The 17,941-nt window shown below is 46.1% G+C and overlaps 1 protein-coding gene across 1 annotated transcript in view; it reads left to right on the forward strand.

Annotated features, from left to right (window-relative positions):
- The window catches only part of HPSE (heparanase), a 39,353-nt gene that overhangs the window by 13,861 nt on the left and 7,551 nt on the right, over positions 1-17,941 (forward strand). The window contains exons 3-8 of the mRNA XM_060247398.1: positions 2,649-2,783; positions 9,698-9,871; positions 12,403-12,574; positions 14,106-14,153; positions 14,706-14,799; positions 16,713-16,819. Coding sequence (XP_060103381.1) covers positions 2,649-2,783; positions 9,698-9,871; positions 12,403-12,574; positions 14,106-14,153; positions 14,706-14,799; positions 16,713-16,819 — 730 coding nt within the window. The remainder of the gene's footprint in view (positions 1-2,648; positions 2,784-9,697; positions 9,872-12,402; positions 12,575-14,105; positions 14,154-14,705; positions 14,800-16,712; positions 16,820-17,941) is intronic.

Here is a 17,941-nt window from a genome sequence, read left to right on the forward strand (position 1 = left end):
TAAGATTGCCAGCTCGTGGCTTGAGAAATTATTTGAGATTTAGGGTCAGTGTCTAGAGCAGGGGTGGCCAAACTGCGGCTCGGGACCCACAAGTGTCTCTTTCACATATATTGTGCATCTCTCAAAGACCTCACCACCCTGTCGACTGGCTTGGAGAAGACATCTGTCTCTTTAAATCACTTCTCCAAGCCAAGCCAGCCTGCAGCTTGGAGAATGCATTTAAAGTTAAAGTTGCTTTCTTTCCACCTCTCCCTCCTTTCTCCTTCCCCATCTATTTTCCTTCCTTCCTTCCTATCTGATGTTCATTCTGTGTGGCTCTTATGGTGAGCAAGCCTTGATCTAGAGAGCGTGGAATTTGGAATAGGAAGGTGGAGCTGCGAGAATGTCACTCTAGGACTTCCGTTTCTCCTAGACTCTGTGTTAGATCTTAGAGTTCCCCCTCTTCCAAAGCTGTTGTTTCCGTCAGGGGAGCTGAGCTCCAAAGTATAGAGATCAGTTGTATTTCCAGGAAAATTCCAGAGCTCACCTTGAGATTAGTTACTCCAGTAGCCCCTCCCCACTCCATATCCCTCTCTTTGTGTTACTAGAATTTATCTGGGCATTGAAGTGAAAAAGTCAAGCTTTCTAGAAGTTCTGGTCTGGCTTTTTCACAGAGGACTGTCAGCAGTTCTATTATATTAGAGCTGTGAGTGTCAATTTCATCCTGTTACAAGAGTTCAGAGCTGCTGACCGGCATGGAATTCCTGAGCGAGGTTCGATCATTTGTTCAAACATCTATTTAGCACTTGGCAGGTTAATAAAACACAGTATCACTGTTACTATCAATGTCAAGACAATTCATGTTTTCTAGGCATTCAGTTTCCATTCTTTCCCAGCTATTTTCAGGTATTGTGGGTTATATTGCATGTAGGGTTGCCAGATCCCCTGGTGGAGGTGGGTGTCCTCCACCACCAGGCCTTACCCCCAGCTGCCAATCAACTGGTGGGCAGGGAAGACTTACCAGGAAAAAGGAGAAGGCCTAGGCCTCATGGCCTGCACTGCACAGGAAGTGACATCACCATGCCAGTAATGTCTGGGCAGCACTCTGGCATTTGGGCAAAAACTCTATGGTAAAATTGATTTCTACCATAGATTTCTGCCCATATACCAGGGCATTACCTAGACATCATTGAAGTGATGATGTCACTGCCTGTGTGACACCAGCAATGAGGCCCAGGCCTTTCCCTTTCTCCTTATAAGTCCTCGTATGCCCTGCTGGTTGTCAGGAGAGACCTAACAACCCTAATTGTTCCCCAGAGAGTACTGCGATCTGGCTCCCAAAATCTGCTCACAATCCCCGTGCCAAAGGAGGCCCGGTTGAAGTCAACCAGGGACAGGGCCTTCTCAATAACAGCCCCTTGCTGGTGGAACCAGTTACCGGAAGAGGTCAGGGCCCTGCGGGATATTGGACAATTCCGCAGAGCCTGTAAGACAGTCCTCTTCCGGTTGGCCTATAACTGACCAGCATCAAACCACCAAACTATCAAAATGTTGAAGGAAGTGTATAGATTGTATGCTGTTGGACTGATGCACTGTTTTAATGTTTTTAATGTTTTAATGTTCTAATTATGTATATTCTTATTATATTTAAAATATGATTTTTATGTTAGAATCCTTGTGTTGTAAGCCGCCCTGAGCCCGCTTTGGTGGGGTAGGGCGGGATATAAATCAAATAAAATAAATAAATAAATAAAATAATTGTGCATGGGGTGCATTAATGCTTTTTATTCTAGTGAACTGCCTCAGGCATTTTTGATGAGTAGCAATATATACTTTTTAAAAAATGCTCAAGCTGTTTAATGGGAAAGAGGGGTCTGTCTCAACAACACACATTCCATTATGGACTGGGAAGTCATGACACCATCCATCCATCCATCCATCCATCCATCCATCCATCCATCCATCCATCCATCCATCATCTTTCTAACCTATGGTGGCCATAGAGAATGCCCCCTACCTGTCCCAGGCATATCAATGGATATACAAACTGTGTTCTACTCATGTGCTGAATGCCTAGAAACAAACCATAACTACAGAAGCAAGCAGTTCTAAAAAGGATCAACTTCAGTGCAACCTAGGCATGGCATCCTAACCAGATTTTGGAGGGCAGGGGGAGAAGATTCAATTAAATTCAATGACCTTTATTGGCATATCTGCAGTCAGAAGCAAATAAAGCATTGTAACATAGCAATAAGGTCTAGGGAAAATTAAGTGCTTTTAAAAGCAGAAGAGACCGAACCCAGAGTTCCTCCTCAGGGCTGTAATACTGTTGGTTCCACTCTGAAGAAGGCTTTACGCCATACATCTTAGCTTCCAGTACAAGAAACACGAAGAGTGAAGCCTACCCTCTGGATTGTAGTGAACAAGGAAGTTCATAAGGGTGAAAGATGCTCAGGATTTAGTTTAATATTCCAGTGCCTTTGGGCATCTTCAGCTTAGTGGTCTCATTCAGTCCATGGAGAAATAGGTCACAGGGAAGTGGTTGCTTGTGCAGCGGCTATATTTCCTTGCAAAAGAAATGCATTTGGGAAAGGCTGCCATCAGTCTCTGGTTCTCCCTAAGATGTCTCTTTTCTCTCTCTGTGCATCTCTGTCTCTCAAATGTGCTAGATGCTGCAGACCCTTGTGGATTCAGACCGGCACCTTTGGACCTAATAGAGTACTTGGAGCTGCAATGGCCCTTCCAGGAGCTGCTGATCCGTGGGGAGCTGGACAAGAAGAAACACAAAAATACCACCATCACAAGTAAAATGCTTGCGGTCATTATATGCTCCTTAGAATGTCTTGCTTTGGCTGTTACTGGAAATAATGGAGCATGGGAACAGGAACTGAGAGCCAGTTTGGTGTAGTGGTTAAGTGTGCGGACTCTTATCTGGGAGAACTGGGTTTGATTCCCCACTCTTCCACTTTCAGCTGCTGGAATGGCCTTGGGTTAGCCATAGCTCTTGCAGAGTTGTCCTTGAAAAGGCAGCTTCTGGGAGAGCTCTCCCAGTCCCACCTACCTCACAGGGTATCTGTTGTGGGGAAAGAAGATAAAGGAGATTGTAAGCTGCTCTGAGACTCTGAGATTTGGAGTATAGGGCGGGGAGCCCTCTGCTCATGACCTGAGTTCGATCCCAGCGGAAGCTGGTTCAGGTAGCTGGCTCCAGGTTGACTCAGCCTTCCATTGTTCTGAAGTCGGTAAAATGAGTACCCAGCTTGCTGGGGGGAAAGTGTAGATGACTGGGGAAGGTAATGGCAAACCACCCCGTAAAAAGTCTGCTGTGAAAACGTGAAAGCAACGTCACCCCAGAGTTGAAAATGACTGGTGCTTGCACAGAGGACTACCTCTACCTTTTATAAATCCAATATCTTCTTCTTCTAATAGGGATAGGGGCCCTGGTCACCCATGGATTGAATGTGCCCCCCTTTGCCCCAAGGCCTCCTTAATATGTACCTTAGTTGCATTCTCTCTGCATGGTCTTCAGCTTATGCATATCAGCTGTGCATAAGGCACCAGAGCTGGAAAATGCTGCAAGAGAGTGGCTCTGGTGTGTAATTGGTGGGATCCACCAGGGCCTCTATTACTGTTCCTGCAGGGGAGGACGAGACTTAAAGAGCCCTTTGCCCACATCGTGGCTTGTGCAAGAGTGAGTCAGTCGGTGTTCGGAGCCAATGTTGCGGGCCCTCCGGTTTTCATATACTTCAGAACAGTGCACCTGGGGAAATTAAGTGCCGATCAGAGACTTCCTTGGATGCTTTGGATATGACATTTGTTTATTCAGGGCAGACCTCTTTTGGATCTGATGGAAATAGGGTTGCCAATCCCCAGGTGGGCAAACTGGAAACTGCAGTGTACTGATTAGCAAACACTAGAAATAAACCTCTGCGCTTTTATGATGCAAATAAGTGCTTAAGCAATTTCTTTCATAATGATGCAATTATATTATTATCATCACAAACCAAAGTTCATTAAATGTCCATAGAAAAATCAAAAAGTTATTTCACACCACTCTTGTAAGGCAGTACTTTCAAAATCAGAATGTTATTTCACATCATTCTTGTAAGGTAGTACTTTACAGTCCACTGTCTCAGTTCTCCTTTGCTTGAAAGACGTAGACAGTGCCACGCTTGTATATGATTCCTCCTGTGGGTAGCAGACCGAAGTCTGACAGGTGCGGCGGTTACACAGGTCCTGTGTTTCGTTCACCTTCCACTGGCTGCTTTCTTTTAGCTTTGGAACCCGTGCTAAAGGCAATTGCTCACACATTACAATACAATGTTACTTTGCAACTTGCACTAATGGAGAACCAAAGTAACATTGTATTGTAACGTGTGAGCAATTCCCTTTAGCAGAGGTTCCAAAGCTAAAAGAAAGCAGCCAGTGGAAGGTGAACAAAACACAGAACTGAACCTAGGACCTGTGTAGCCGCTGCACCTGTCAGACTTCAGTCTGCTACCCATAGGAGGAATCATATACAAGCGTGGCACTGTCTACGTCTTTCAAGCAAAGGAGAACTGAGACCGTGGACTGTAAAGTACTACCTTACAAGAGTGATGTGATGATGATGAAGATATTGGATTTATATCCCGCCCTCCACTCCGAAGAGTCTCAGAGCGGCTCACAACCTCCTTTACCTTCCTCCCCCACAACAGACACCCTGTGAGGTGGGTGGGGCTGGAGAGGGCTCTCACAGCAGCTGCCCTTTCAAGGACAACCTCTGCCAGGGCTATGGCTGACCCAAGGCCATTCCAGCAGCTGCAAGTGGAGGAGTGGGGAATCAAACCCGGTTCTCCCAGATAAGAGTCCGCACACTTAACCACTACACCAAACTGGCTCTCACAGAATGTTATGTGAAATAACATTCTGATTTTGAAAGTACTGCCTTGCAAGAGTGGTGTGAAATAACTTTTTGATTTTTCTATGGACATTTACTGAATTTTTGTTTGTGATGATAATAATATGATTGCATCATTATGAAAGAAATTGCTTAAGCATTTATTTGCATCATAAAAGTGCAGTGGTTTATTTCTAGTGTTTGCTAATCCCCAGGTGGGGGCAGGGGATCTCCTGGTTTGGAGGCCCTCCTCCTGCTTCAGAGTCATCAGAAAGCAAGGGGGTGAGGGAAAAGTCTGCTGGGCACTCCATTATTCCCTATGGAGATAGGGTATAATGGAGAATTGATCCATGGGTATCTGGGGCTTTGGGGGGCGGCTGTTTTTTTTTAGGTAAAGGCACCAAATTTCCAGCATAGCATCCAGTGCCTCTCCTCAAAACACCTACCAAGTTTCAAAAATATTAGACCAGGGTGTCCAATTCTATGAACCCCAAAAGAAGGTGCTCCATCCTTCATTATTTCCAATGGAGGGAACACGTTTAAAAGGTGTGCGGTTCCTTTAAATGTGATGGCCACAACTCCCTTTGGAGTTCAGTTATGCTTGTCACAACCTTGCTCCTGGTTCCACCTCCAAAGTCCCCAGATATTTCTTCAATTGGACTTGGCAACCCTAGACGGAAATACTGTGGGCAACCACAAAGGGCTGTACTAGAGCTGATAAAGCACTCTGGATCTCTCTCGGATTACAACGTTAAAATCCAGAGGTGATTAGAAGGTTTTTCTGCTTCTCTGACCAGAAATAGGAAGTTTGATAAACTAGTTTGCAGGAATGTCACCATCATTTAATGTGTGTGTGTGGGGGGGGAATAACCAGAAGGAAATTTGGCAGAGACCCACACATACATGTTTCCGGAATCTGTACTATAAATAAAAGGTGGTGGTGGAAAGTGCTGTCAAGTCACAGCAGATTTAGGATCAATGTTCCCTCTAAGCTGCAGAGTCTTGTGAGCAAAAATTCTACTTTGTGAGCTACTGGCATTAAAGTGGTGAGCTACTGCATAAATTATTGTGCTCTGGGGTCATCCTTCCTGAGCTAAGACAAAAATGTGCAAGCTGGAGGCTAAAAATCTGTGAGCTGGCTCACGCGAACTCAGCTTAGAGGGAACACTGCTTATGACCACTAAATAACTCAGACAGTATGGAAGCAAGCCTTAGTGAGTCTACTCTGGAATAAGGAGTAAGATATTTAACGGGGTGTGCTCCCAGGAAAGCATCCTTGGGATTGTAAACCTAAATGTACTGTGCTGTGCTTGCCAGGTGACCGTGACACCCAAAAGCGCCTTTGTTTTGGACAATGTTTTGTCTAACAGAGGTTATGCAATTTTAGCACATCGTAATCTTTGGTTTTGGGGCCCAGCCCTGATGTTGCGTTTGCACAAGGCCGAACTCTTAGCAGGCCTTGATCAGGTTCCAAAAGAAACCGCCCAATTTGCCTGTCAAGCTCCGTGCAGTTAACTCTGGCCATAAGCAGGCAGTGAAAGTTCTTCCTCATCTCTGCTGCATAAGACCCTTTTCTCTAGAGAAGTCCAGAATTAACCAGGGCTGGTCTTTATGTCATAAAAACCGAGTTGTGGAATTAGAAACAGGGCTCTTTTTTTTGTAGCAGGAACTCTTTTGCATATTAGGCCACACACCCCTGATGTAGCCAATCCTCCAAGTGCTTACACTAGGCCCTGTAAGAAAAGCCCTGTAAGCTCTTGGAGGACTGCAAAGGAGCTCTCGCTGAAAAGAAAAAAAAAAAGCCCTGATTAGAACTGAACTGGGCTTGGCCTTTTATAGGGTAAGTAAAGAAACATCCGTCCACCTGGTTCCTGGACATTTGGTAGGGTTGCCAATCCCCAGGTGGGGGCAGGGGATCCCCCGGTTTGGAGGCCCTCCCCCCATTTCAGGGTCGTCAGAAAGCGGGGGGAGGGGAGGGGAGGGAAATGTCTGCTGGGAACTCTATTATTCCCTAGGGAGATTTATTCCCATAGAAAATAACGGAGAATTGATCCGCGGATATCTGGGGCTCTAGAGGGGCTTTTTTTGAAGCAGAGGCAACAAATTTTCAGTATAACATCTATTGCCTCTCCCCAAAATATCCCCCAAGTTTCAAAAAGATTGGACCAGGGGGTCCAATTCTATGAGCCCCAAAAGAAGGTGCCCCTATCCTTCATTATTTCCTATGGAAGGAAGGCATTGAAAAGGCGTGCCATCCCTTTAAATGTGATGGCCAGAACTCCCTTTGGAGTTCAATTATGCTTGTCACACCCTTGATCTTGGCTCCACCCCTAATGTCTCCTGGCTCCACCCCCAAAGTCTCCTGGCTCCACCCCCAAAGTCCCCAGATATTTCTTAAATTGGACTTGGCAACCCTAATGAAATCAGAAATACTGGAAGCAGTTCCCACGACAATAAAGAGCAAGATTCAAGTCCAGTAGTGCCTTAAAGAGCAACAAGATTTCCAAGGTAGAAGAATTTTGACTTACAACAGCTTATATTCCAGAAATCTTGTTAGTCCTTAAGGGGCTTCTGGCCATGAATCTTGCACTTTTCTTGCAGACCAGTCCTGAAACAAGACAATGAAATACAATATATGCGTCCCCTCGCCCAGATTGCCCGAAGGTACGGGCTGGGTTGTCACCAGTATGCTGATGACACCCAGCTTTATCTGCTTATGGATGACCGGCCGGTCTGCGCCTCACAAAATCTGGACCGGGCATTACAGGCTGTGGCTGGGTGGCTCAAGCAGAGCGGGCTGAAGCTAAACCCGGCGAAGACAGAGGTCCTTTGCTTGGGCCGTCGGGGTCCGGGAAGGGAAATACCCCTTCCGGTTTTTGACGGTGCGCCGCTGACGGCGACGCACAGAGTCAGGAGCCTGGGGGTACTTCTGGAGCCTTCCCTAACAATGGAGGCCCAGATAGCAGCCACCGCCAAGTCCGCATTTTTCTATCTTAGGCGGGCAAGGCAGTTGGCTCCCTTCCTGAAGCACGACGATCTAGCAACGGTGATCCATGCTACGGTCACCTCGAGGTTGGACTACTGCAATGCCCTCTACATGGGGCTGCCCCTGTGCCGAACCCGGAAATTGCAGCTGGTGCAGAACGCTGCCGCCCGGTTGTTATTAGGGCTCCCAAGGTGGGAGCACATTCAGCCGGGACTTCGGGCTCTGCACTGGCTGCCAATATCTTACCGAGTTCGGTACAAGGTGCTGGTTATTACCTTTAAAGCCCTATATGGCCTAGGACCTGCCTACCTGAGGGACCGTCTCTTCCCACATGTTCCCCAGCGAGCACTAAGATCGGGGACCCAAAACCTCCTGGTCGTCCCCGAGCCAAAGGAAGCCCGTTTGAAAGTTACAAGAGACCGGGCCTTCTCCGTAATGGCTCCATCTTGGTGGAACCAGCTGCCGGAAGAGGTAAGGGCCCTGTGAGATCTTACCCAATTCCGCAGGGCCTGTAAGACATCCCTCTTCCGGCTGGCCCACAACTAATCGGCACAGAACACTGAGTACTGAACATCGAACACGGAACATCGAATATTGAACATGCAACCGATGAGTGTAGCTGTAGGTCCGCTTTGTGATTTTAATGTCTATGTATATAACAAATGTTTAGATTTTTAACTATAACTTATGAAATGTGGATTTTAATGCTTAATTTTAGATTTTATGTTAGTTTTATATGTTGTAAGCCGCCCTGAGCCACCTAGTGGGAAGGGCGGGATATAAATCTTAGATAAATAAAAATAAAAATACAATATGGGGTGAACATCTGAGACTGCCTTATGCTGCAGCTGTTACTGCTCCATCTAGCTCAATATCTGACTGACCGCATGTTAGGCCATGAAGGACCTTTCCCATCATCTACCACTTAAGTGTCAAACAACACATCGCCTATGGCACATGTCGGTTGGGATTCCCCTCACACCATACACTTTGTGCAGACAGACATGATGTTGGGGAACAACTGAGGGCCAGTTTGGTGTAGTGGCTAAGAGCTGCGGACTCTAATCTGGGAGAACTGGGTTTTATTCCCCACTCCTCCTCCACATGATTCCAGCTGGGTGACCTTGGGCCAGTTACAGTTCTCTCAGAACTGTTCTCTCAAGAGCAGCTCCCTCAGCCCCACCTACCTCACAGTGTGTCTGTTGTGGGGAGGGGAAGGGAAAGGAGTTTGTGAGCCGCTCTTGAGTGAAGGGCAGGATATAAATCCAATCTCCTCCTCCTCCTCCTCTTCTTTTCACAAGCACGCTGGGGCCTGATGCTGCTCAGGCTTCCCTCCAGCACACTTTTCTCAAGCTGAAATGGCCCCAGTGTGGGGCTCCACGTGCTGCAGTCATTGCATGTGGTCTCCACACAGTCGGAACTGTGACCCAGCTTGCAGGTAGTTTGGGACATATAAGATTCTTGCATTAGGTGTAGCAGAGACTGAACCTGGGATCTTCTCAATGCAAAAGCAATTGCTGACCCAACAAGCCACAGCTTTTTCCTATGGGATTTCTACAGCAGCAAAGTATCTTCCTTTGCAAGCTGCAGGTTGCCCATGCTCAGTCTGCCCTGGTCCGTGAACAACTCACAATTCCCTGTGCCTTCTGTACAGACAGTCAGGAGGCCAGGGTGCTGTGTGCTGAGATATGAATTAAGCGCACTGAACACATCTGCCAGATGACTTACAGATCGCCATAAATTGAATTCAGTCATTTGCGACTGGAAAAATTCCATAGAAACTCAGCCTTGTAATATGGGTGTGGGGTTTTTTTTTGGAGTGGGGGCTCTTATTTCCTCCCTCCCTCTCTTCACAGGAAGCACGCTGGACATTCTTTACAACTTTGCCTACTGTTCAGAGCTACATCTAATCTTTGGACTCAATGCGCTGCTCCGGACGCACAGATCCCACTGGGACAGCTCGAACGCTCGGTTCGTTTTGGATTATTGTGATTCTCAGAACTACAACATGTCTTGGGAACTTGGGAATGGTATGTCCAAAACGGGTGCATGTGAACGTGCGTCGTGTGAAAATGAACGCCAGGGAGATGGGAAAATAATTAATTCAGCTTTACAAAACTGCAGGATTGTGACAAATGGCCTTTCAGACCAGGCTCATAGCTCTGATCTGGATACCCAGGCTAACCCGATTTTGGAAGCTAAGGACAAGCCGTAGCTGGTATTAGGAAGAGTGACTTCCAAGGAAAACCTGGGCCAGGACACAGGGGCAAGCAATGGCAAACCACCTCTGAATCATCTCTTGCCTAAAAAACAAGTGTAGCTTGTCACCGAATGGTGCATAACACTAAAGAGCTAGAACTTCTCACTGCCAGACAATCTTAGGATCTCCTGGCAATACTACGCAAAATGCCATGCATTAATAATTTAGTTTAGTTTAGTTTATTTACGATTTATATCCCGCCCTTCCCACCAAAGTGGCTCAGGGCGGCTTACAGCATATAAAATCTAACATAAAAATATTAAATTTAAACATTTTATACAGTTAAAACATTAAAAAGCATAACTACACTCAGTTTTCAATGCCGGTTAGTTATAAGCCAGCCGGAAGAGGGCTGTCTTGCAGGCCCTGTGGAACTGGGCAAGGTCCCGCAGGGCCCTCACCTCTTCTGGCAGCTGGTTCCACCAGGAAGGGGCCATTACAGAGAAGGCCCTGTCCCTAGTAGATTTCAGGCAGGCTTCCTTTGGCCCGGGGACAACGAGAAGATTTTGGGTTCCCGATCTCAGTACTCTCTGGGTTCCCGATCTCAGTACTCTCTGGGGAACATAATAACATAATTGTTATTATTCATCACTTGCTGTCCTGTGACTTGATACCATCAAAGCAGGGTTCCAGTGGATGGCTGCTCAGTCCAGAGTTACAGCTGGAGATAATATACAATTGGCGGCTACACAAGTTACAACAGTCAAATTCAGTAACATAAAACATATTTCAAAGTAAATCCTGATATTACCCTATTCCTAGCCACCAAAAGACCACTTGAAATTAGTGGTTCCAGAAAACGTACAGGCCTAGATGTCACAAAAACTTGATCTATATAGCAAAGGAGGAAGGGCTTTTTTTGTAGCAGGAACGCCTTTGTGTATTAGGCCACACACTCCTGATGGAGCCAATCCTCCAAGAGCTTACAGGGCTCTTCGTACAGGGCCTACTGTAAGCTCCAGGAGGATTGGCTACATCAGGGGTGTGTGGCCTAATATGCAAAAGAGTCCCTGCTACAAAAAAAAGCCCTGAAAGGAGGCAACAACAAAACAATACATCCCTGCGTGTCTTGGTGGTGGAAAGTCCCATCATATTGCAGCTGACAGATGGTGACCCCTAGTGGAGTTTTCTAGGCAAGAGACAAGCAGAGGTGATTTTCTATTGCTTGCCTCTGTGTAATGACCCTGGACTTCTTTGGGGGTCTCCCATCCATATACCAACCAGGGCTGACCCTGCTTAACTTACAGGATCTGACAAGATCAGGCTAACCTAGGCCACACAGGTCAGAGCCTGAGCATCTTACTGATCTTGTGTCTGAGCTGTATGTAACATTTGAGATCATTCCTTGCTAACAGAAACAGCAAACAGCGCTGTCTGAAATGGCTCGTAGCGAGATGCAGTGGGATTTCTGAGATTAGAGTCTTGGAATCAGTATTATTATTGTTAGGGAGGTATATATGTAAATATTCCAACTAATCCTTCTTATGGGGCAAAATCCCTTCACTCACCAGGTGTAGGATAGTTCCACCTCTTCATTTATAGCAGAGTCTGTAGTGTGAAGTAATATCATTCGGCACACATATTTGCTTAAGTAATATTGAACATTGTTTAATAACTATGTACAGGTTGACTCAGCCTTCCGTCCTTCCGAGGTCGGTAAAATAAGTACCCAGCTTGCTGGGGGGAAAGTGTAGATGACTGGGGAAGGCAATGGCAAACCACCCCGTAAAAGTCTGCCGTGAAAACGTTGTGAAAGCAACGTCACCCCAGCGTCGGAAACGACTGGTGCTTGCACAGGGGACTACCTTGACCTTTTTTCAGTGAAGCAAACAGTAAACTGTGAGAGAAAACATGCTTATGTGACAAATAGTAGCAGTTACTTCTCTTCAATTGACAAAAAGAATGTTCCTTCACAGCAGAGAGGGGCCAGTTCAACAGCAACAGATAAACAAACTGACACTATACAATGTATCAAGCCCCCTTTCCACCTGCAATTACTCTTCATTCTTTCTATTCAAATTAGGCTATAGTGAACTACACTAACAATTATCTGGCGGATATTTCTGCTCACTGCTTTGCATGGTTCTGGGAAATGTCATTTTCAGGGCAACCCTGAACTAGAGGGCTTCATTTGTCTCTTGTTCTGAGTGTTCTCTGTGGCTTTGAAGCTTATGTCATGGTAGTTTTGATATTCTATACTTTGGGTTGATTATTACCACAGTACACATTTTGAATGAGTCACAGCGAGCCCTTCCTTGGGAAATTATCTGAAGGAAGCAACTGTCTCTGTGTTTTCTTTAGAGCCAAACAGCTTCAGGCTGAAGTCTGGCATTCATATCGATGGCTTCCAGTTAGGACAAGACTTCATACAGCTTCGTCACCTTTTGAGCAACTACAGCCACTATAGGGATTCCAAACTCTACGGGCCTGACGTAGGCAGGCCTCGAAAGCAGACTCAGAGGCTGCTGAGAAGGTGAGAAGAAAGTATTTTGTCAGGTTGGGTGGATCAGCTGACAAACTGATACTTTGGCCGAACGCAGGCATGATGACTAACCGTGGTTTGCTTTAACCTGTGCTTGTCGCCTGAATGCCCGTTAAAATTTTTTTTTTTAAATGTATTGTGCAGCTATGCTTTCACTTGCACACATAAGCCCTATCTTGGAGGTGAGGTCATAGCTCAATGACAGAGCATCTGCTTTGAATGCAGAAGGTACCAGAAAATACAGAAAGTATCACAATCCACAATAACAAGTCTCTATTCAAACTATTTATGCGGATTCATTCAATCTAGTAAATTTAAGCAAATGCATTCAGTCATATTGAATTCATTCAGTGTAAAATCACAATATTCAAAGGCATTTAAATGCACATCAGTATCTTCTTAGAGAAAGAGTACATATCTCTCTCTCTCTGAAAGCTGAAAATAAATAGAAAATGTTGAAGAAGTCAGTTCATTCCATAAACAAATTGGCCTATGAGCAGCCCCGAGCCTGTCGTGGTGGGGAGGGTAGGATGCAAATCTAATCTAATAAATAAATAATTTGCAAAGTTCTCTTATATATGCTTCTCACAGCCCCAGATGGGTGCATTAGAAACAGCTCTGACCAACAAGCGGTTGACTTGGTTACTTATTTCATCCACACTTCATAATAGGGTGGGACCTTCCAAAAAATATCCAAAAGTTCAAACAGCTCTGTAAAGCAAAAGCATTCATAATCACATCATGGCCATCCAATAGCATGTCAATTGGTCTGGGCTGTTCTAATGCACCCATTTGGGGCTTTGAGAATTTTCTATCCTTTAAGGCTTTGACAGCCCTCTCCCTTTGCTGCTGCTTATTGCACGAAGAAGGGCCTCGGGTCAATCTCTGGCAGGGGATGTGAAAGACTTCTGTCCAAAATACATGAGAGCAGCTGCCGGTCTGAGTAGACAATACTACCAGTGGTCTGATCCATCTGCTCATTGACTCACCACGTGGAGTTCTAAAGTGGGCACGAGCCTGCCCCACCATCTCCACCTGGTCATGGGGTTTATCTGTGTGTTAGGTATCTGTTCAGGCTGGCACACAACCTAGAGTTGCCAACTCTGGTTTGGGAAATTCTTGGAGACTTGGGGGCAGAGGCTAGGGATGGCAGAATTTGGGGAAGGAAGGGAGCTCAACAGGGATGTGTTGCCATAGAACCCACCCTCCAAAACTGCCATTTTCTCCACAGGGACTGATCTCTGTAGTCTGGAGATCAACTGTAATTCTGAGGGAACTCCAGGCCCCACCTGGAGGTTGACAACCCAGATGCCTTCCATCACCTGCCAACCTCCTCACAAATCATTTAGCCACTGAAATGCCCAGTGACTGACCGCCTTGCAGCCCCTGATTTGGTTTCTGGGTCTGATATCAGTTGTGGGCATTTTTGCCTAGTCAGCTTGTCGCACTTCCCACAAATGTAGACTTTGAGGTGAAAAGCGAGAGCGAGCAATGAAATCATCCCTCTTCTTTCCTTTTGCAGCTTCCTGAAATCGGGAGGGAAAGTAATCGATTCTGTCACATGGCACCAGTGAGTACACCATTTCCACCCAGCAGCTTTGTTCTTCAGCCATTCCCTAATGAGAATGTCCTATGCTGGGCTGCATCAAGGATTGTCCAGACCAGGGGTGGCCAAACTTGCTTAACTTAAGAGTCACATAGAATAAACACAAGTCTGTTGCACGTCCATGCTCTTTTGAGATCCATGACCCCTCCCTTAAGTTTTTATGACGTGGGAGTGCCTCTAGAACCTTGAGAACATCAAACAGGTGGCCAGGTTGGACAAACATCAAGGACGGCTATAACAGTGCAACCACTTAAAACTACAGGGAGATCTGCCAAGAAGGGGAAAAAGCACAACGGAACACCTCTAACTCTTGTTATTGTCTGAGATACTAGGAGGAATGATACATGCAGCAATATGATTTTAGGCAATTCATTCATTAATGCTGTTTGCTCTGCTTCTGTATGGCTTGCAGGCCATAACAAAGATTAACTTGGCTTGACTTCACAATTGAGAACCAGGTTGAATAGAAACAGCAGTGAGCCTCAGGTCTATATGTGTACCTCTTGGTTTTTGCAGTTACTATGTAAATGGACGGAATGCCACTCGAGAGGATTTCCTCAGTCCAGATGTGCTGGATACCTTCATTGCAGACATACAGAGTGTCCAGCAGGTACAAGGCATCTCTGTGGGTGGGTGGATTTGGGGGTGGAGCACAAAATATAGTCTAATAAACACTGTTTGGAGGAAGGCCTGGATTCTCCACTCCAGCGGCTTAAAGCTTCTCACCTCCCTCACTTCCTTCCAGTTTGCTCTCAAAGCCCATCTTTTTCGTAAAGCTTTTGGCTGAATCTCTGTTGCTCATCCCCCTGGAACAGGGGTGGCCTAACTGTAGCTCAGGAGCCAGATGTGGCTCTTTCACACCTATTGTGTGGTCCTTGAAGTCCCCACCACCCTGTTGGCTGGCTTGGAGAAGGCATTTGTCTCTTTAAATCACTTCTCCAAGCCAGCCAGTGGCTTGGGGAAAGCATTTAAACTTGCTTTCTTTCTACCTTTCTCCCTCCCGATCTATTTTCCTTCCTTCCTTCCTTCCTCCCCTCAAACATCTGACGTTCATGTCTTGTGGCTCTCAAACATCAGATGTTTAGTCTATGTGGCTCTTACGTTAACCAAGTTTGGCTACCCCTCCCCTGGAACTTAATCCTCCCAAGTACAAGTCACCAAATCTGTGCTTATTCTTCCCGATTTAATTCATTCGTACCCTGCCTTTCCTCCAGATGGGGACCCAAGGAACTTTACATCATTCTCCTCTCCTCCATTTTATCCTCACAGCACCCCTGTGGGATAGGTTAGGCCGAGAAAGTGTGACTGGCCCAAGGTCACCCAGCCAGCTTCTGCTGCACGAGTGAGGGTTTGAATTCAGGTCTCCCAGATACTAGTCCAACACTCTTGACCATTACACCACACTGGCTCTCATTAGCCTTGCCTCTTTCTCCCATCTTTTTTTTTTTATATTACCCTTTCTGACTCTTCCAGGTGAACGTCTCTTTTTTATTCCATGGGGGGTACCTGTGTCAGTCTGTTCCGTCAAGTAGAAGTCCAGGGGCACATTAAAGGCTAGCATCATTCATTTCAGCATATGTTGGCTTGAGTCACTCACTTCATCAGAGGCGAGCAGCATACATTCATACCTGCTGTCAGAGCTTTTTTTGTAGCAGGAGCTCCTTTGCATATTAGGCCACATACCCCGGATGTAGCCAATCCTCCTGGAGCTTACAGTAGGCCCTGTAAGCTCTTGGAGGATTGGTTACATCAGGGATGTGTGGCTTAATATGCAAAGGAGTTCCTGCTACCAAAAAAAAAGCCCTGATTGTTGTTGTTATTATTTATTGGTATGTAGCCAACCATCCAGGGACTTTACAGAGCAGAACTTTCTAGCTTCTCCTTTCTGATGCAGCACACTTCCCCCCTCCCACCATTTTGTTCCTGGAGGTCATCAGGCTCTCCACAACAGAACAGGGAAGGGGGGAATCAGCGGAAATCGCCACCCTCCCTTCTGCTAAAGGAAATGCCTCTTTCTAGGAGGAACTGCCTGACTACAACTAAGCAGTTATTAGTTCTGCATTTGTGGCACATTAAAAATGTTAATTTAGCAGCATAAAACGCAGTGGGTACACCATAGTTACAGAACAAGCCCGCAGAAGTAATCTCTAAGTAGTTTGTGAACATCTGTCCCTTCAGTCCTCCCTCCGCGAAGTCCTCCCTTCCACATTTTATCCTCACAACAACCCTGTGAGGTAGGTTAGGCCGAGCATATGTGTGACTAGCCCAAGGTCACCCAGCAAGCTTCCATAGCAGAGTGGGGATTTGAACTCAGATACAGCAAGGTAAAAGTATTTTTGGCGGCATAGCAAAGACTGAATCCTGCACCAGCTAGCAGATGCACGCAATAAGCTCAACAAAGCCAACTTAAGTGGGCAGCTCAAATGCTTGTTCTGTGGCTGGGATGAGCCTTCAGCTCCACGGCCCTCTGGTGTCTCCCAGGGCCAGGATCTTATACTGATTTTCCCTTCTGTGTCTTCCTAGATTGTCGATGCCACAGTACCAGGGAAGAAAGTGTGGCTGGGAGAGACAAGTTCGGCCTATGGAGGGGGCGCTCCTCGACTGTCCAATACATACCTTGCTGGTTTTATGTAAGGATAGTGGTACCTATTTGAAACACACCTGAACATCCCATTTATTGAGAGATCGCATCTGTCCGCAGCCGACACACTGGCAACTTTTCCTTGGGCCAAACAGGAGACATTCTTGTATTCGCTGAAGTCTGAGGACATCCTTCCAACCCAAAGCTGCTAGGATCATGACACTCTTGGAAACTCACCCCTATTGCATGGGTGAACCATAGGGCGAGCCCTAAAGGAAACAAAATAGACATAATTGTTTCTTTTATTAGCCTGATGTTGTAATGTATAAGCAGGCCCATTTCTGAGTTACACAGAGCTCTCCTTTTGATCAACGTCTGCCCAAGAGTTCTGTATGCTCTTGCACTTTCTGTTTAAACAAAAAGAAGTCACGCGTGTGGATTGCTGTGGAGCTCAAGAATTCTTTTTAAAGGACAGACCTTTGAAATAAGTGTTTGTTCTCTCTACCAAGGCCTGAAGATGGCCTCCTTCAATGCCCACTTCTCCTCTCAGCTACAGTTACTGACCCAAAGTTAAAACACCACAGCTGCAATTCAACGCATAGTTTCCTGGGAAACTAATGTGTTGAATTGGCCTAATGAATTAAGTGGGTTTACTTATGAGTAACCCTGCTTAGGTTTGCTCCTTCCACATCATTCAAGAATATGTAGAATCCTAGAAGCGGCCATACAAGCCATCTAATCCAACTCCCTGCTCAATTAAGGATCCACCTAAAGGAGTGGTGGCCAAACTGTGGCTCTTTCACATATATTGTGTGGCTCTCAAAGCCCCCACCATCCCGTTGGCTGGCTTGAAGAAGGCATTTCTCTCTTTAAATCACTTCTCCAAGCCAACCAGCAGCTTGGAGAATGCATTTAAAGTTGCTTTTTTCCATCTCTCCCTCCCCATCTATTTTCCTTCCTTCTGTCCATCCGTTCATCTTGCACCTCTCAAACATCTGACATTCATGTCTTGCAGCTCTTAAGTTAAGAAAGTTTGGCCTCCCCTGGCCTAAAGCATCCATGAGACGTGTTCGTACAACTGCTGCTTGAAGACTGGCAAGGGAGCTTGCCACCTCCCTAGGCAGCCGATTCCACTGCTGAACTTGGAACTACTCTTACTGTAGACAAAAAT

Source organism: Heteronotia binoei, chromosome 9, assembly GCF_032191835.1.
Source record: "Heteronotia binoei isolate CCM8104 ecotype False Entrance Well chromosome 9, APGP_CSIRO_Hbin_v1, whole genome shotgun sequence".
In the NCBI taxonomy this organism is placed as follows: Eukaryota; Metazoa; Chordata; class Lepidosauria; order Squamata; family Gekkonidae; genus Heteronotia; species Heteronotia binoei.